Source organism: Lipotes vexillifer, unplaced genomic scaffold (assembly GCF_000442215.2).
Source record: "Lipotes vexillifer unplaced genomic scaffold, Lipotes_vexillifer_v1.1 scaffold1242, whole genome shotgun sequence".
NCBI lineage: Eukaryota > Metazoa > Chordata > Mammalia > Artiodactyla > Lipotidae > Lipotes > Lipotes vexillifer.
Genome location: NW_006793169.1, coordinates 954,176 through 956,308, shown reverse-complemented (window position 1 = coordinate 956,308; position 2,133 = coordinate 954,176). Strand labels below are relative to the sequence as shown.

The window sequence follows — 2,133 nt, the reverse complement described above, 5'->3', positions numbered from 1 at the left end:
GTTCCCGTGTTAAATTACGTATTGTGATTAGATATTTACTCTGCTTGGCATCTTAGCCAAATTTCAGCCTAGGAACTTACACGTGCTTCATCCAGGCAGCACTGCCAATACTTCAGAATGAGTCATTTCCTCTTAACACAAAGCTCAGTTAATACTTGCACTACGACTCTGTATGTGTGAAAGTTCCCTTTCAGTCCACTAGCAAAATTAAACCTACCAAGTTTTAAAGTAGGTATGCATTTTGAATGTTTGGGGTGTTCCATTAAAAGACCTGGCTTTGTTTCCGCGTGGTAAAAGGACTCAGTAAGAGGAAAGGAGAGAAGTCAGCCTCAGAACACAACCTTCCAGATGTTTTCTGAGCTCACAGAGCTAACTGCGCGTAAGATGCTAACGGGCAGTTCTGCTTCTTAAGCCCTGGCTCAGGGCGGTGACTCCCAGGCACTCAGCATCCTTACTCACCGTGTCTCTCTGACTCAGGGAGCCGTGATGACCCAGGCTTGCTTGCTTTCTTTCAGGGTGTGAACGGCATGTCTGTGGATGAGAAGCCTGACTCCCCCATGTATGTGTATGAGTCCACAGTCCACTGCACCAACATCCTCCTGGGCCTCAATGACCAGCGCAAAAAGGATATTCTCTGTGACGTGACTCTGATCGTGGAGAGGAAGGAGTTCCGAGCCCACCGAGCTGTGCTGGCCGCATGCAGTGAATACTTCTGGCAGGCCCTGGTTGGACAGACGAGAAATGACTTGGTGGTCAGCTTGCCTGAGGAGGTACAGTAGTTTGGTTTGTTCGTGCAGTTGCTAACGGAGGTTTGTTGACTTGGAGACAGTTGGCTGAGGAGGACCTGGAAGGTAGGACCTGTGCCACATCCCTGCTTGGGGGCTGATGATCAAGTCGCCCACACGTTAGGTTTGCGGCAGAGCCAGTTTCTATTGGATGCATTTCACGTCTCAGAGGCAAGAATCTGAACCGCACCTGTGCCTCACAGTCCTTCCTAGTTTCTAGTTCACTTACTCTTCGGCTTTTGAGTAGTTTGCCCAAAGTTTAGTACAGTCCTGCATGTGGGATCTCAATCACTGGGACTGTTGCTATGATTTTTCTCTTTCAAATGGTTGAAGGAACACTTGATTTCCCTTGAGAGTAAAAGAATGAAAGTATTCACAGCACCTTCCTTGCCCAGGGGGAAGAGTAAAAGCAGGCAGTCATTTTCACAGTTAATATAGTAAGATTCTAAGAAGTGTAAACTTGCTTTTCTCACCATCGTTGAAAATACCCTACTCAGGTTTCTTAATTACTTCAGGGAGTCCAGTCACTTCTGTACTTTGGGGACACTAGTAGCTGGACTTGTTCTGTCCAGAGATGACATACAGTTGGATGGTTTGAGCTGCCAGAGCTCAAAGGATGGGCTTCATGCCGACAAACCATTAAATTGGCCACCCCTTTGAATTGTCTATACAGTTACTCTTTTTCCATCATCCTGATTCCCCTTCATTTTTGTGGGACTAAGGGTAACACTGAGCAGCCTTAGGCTTTGTGTTCAAGGCCAGAATCATTCCATGTGCACCAGCACGGTCTACAACACCAGGGCTGCCACTGACAGTTGTGCAGGCTGTGCACTGCACAACTCTCAGGGGTACAACTCATGTTCACAGTCTATGTGAAGAGAGACCCACAGTTGTGTCATGATCCACAGAGCAGCTCTTCACAGCACCCCTAGGAGAAACCAAAGACCAAGTCAGGGTTTCCCTGGTGGCGCAGTGGTTGAAAGTCCGCCTGCCGATGCAGGGGACGCGGGTTCGTGCCCCGGTCCGGGAAGATCCCACATGCCGCGGAGCGGCTGCGCCCGTGAGCCATGGCCACTGAGCCTGCGCGTCCGGAGCCTGTACTCCGCAACGGGAGAGGCCACAACAGTGAGAGGCCCATGTACTCCAAAAAAAAAAAAGAAAAAGAAACTCTTCAAAGACCGGGTCACCCTGAGGGAGGCGCTAATGGGCACAACTAGCATTAAGTCTCAGGGGTCACAGATCCAGTGTCTCCAGAGGCCTGGCAACTCATATAAATGAGTAAAGCAGGTTGTGTATAAGAAGTAGGACGTTGGGGCTTCCCTGGTGGCGTAGTGGTTGAGAGTCCGCC

At 49.4% G+C, this 2,133-nt stretch overlaps 1 protein-coding gene across 1 annotated transcript in view; it reads left to right on the top strand.

Moving 5' to 3' along the window:
• The first annotated feature begins 521 nt into the window (after positions 1–521).
• BACH2 (BACH transcriptional regulator 2) overlaps positions 522–2,133 on the top strand; it is an 85,035-nt gene continuing 83,423 nt past the window's right edge. Inside the window, exon 1 of the mRNA XM_007466262.1 lies at positions 522–770. Within this exon, the coding sequence (XP_007466324.1) occupies positions 528–770 (243 nt within the window). The 5' untranslated portion in view covers positions 522–527. The remainder of the gene's footprint in view (positions 771–2,133) is intronic.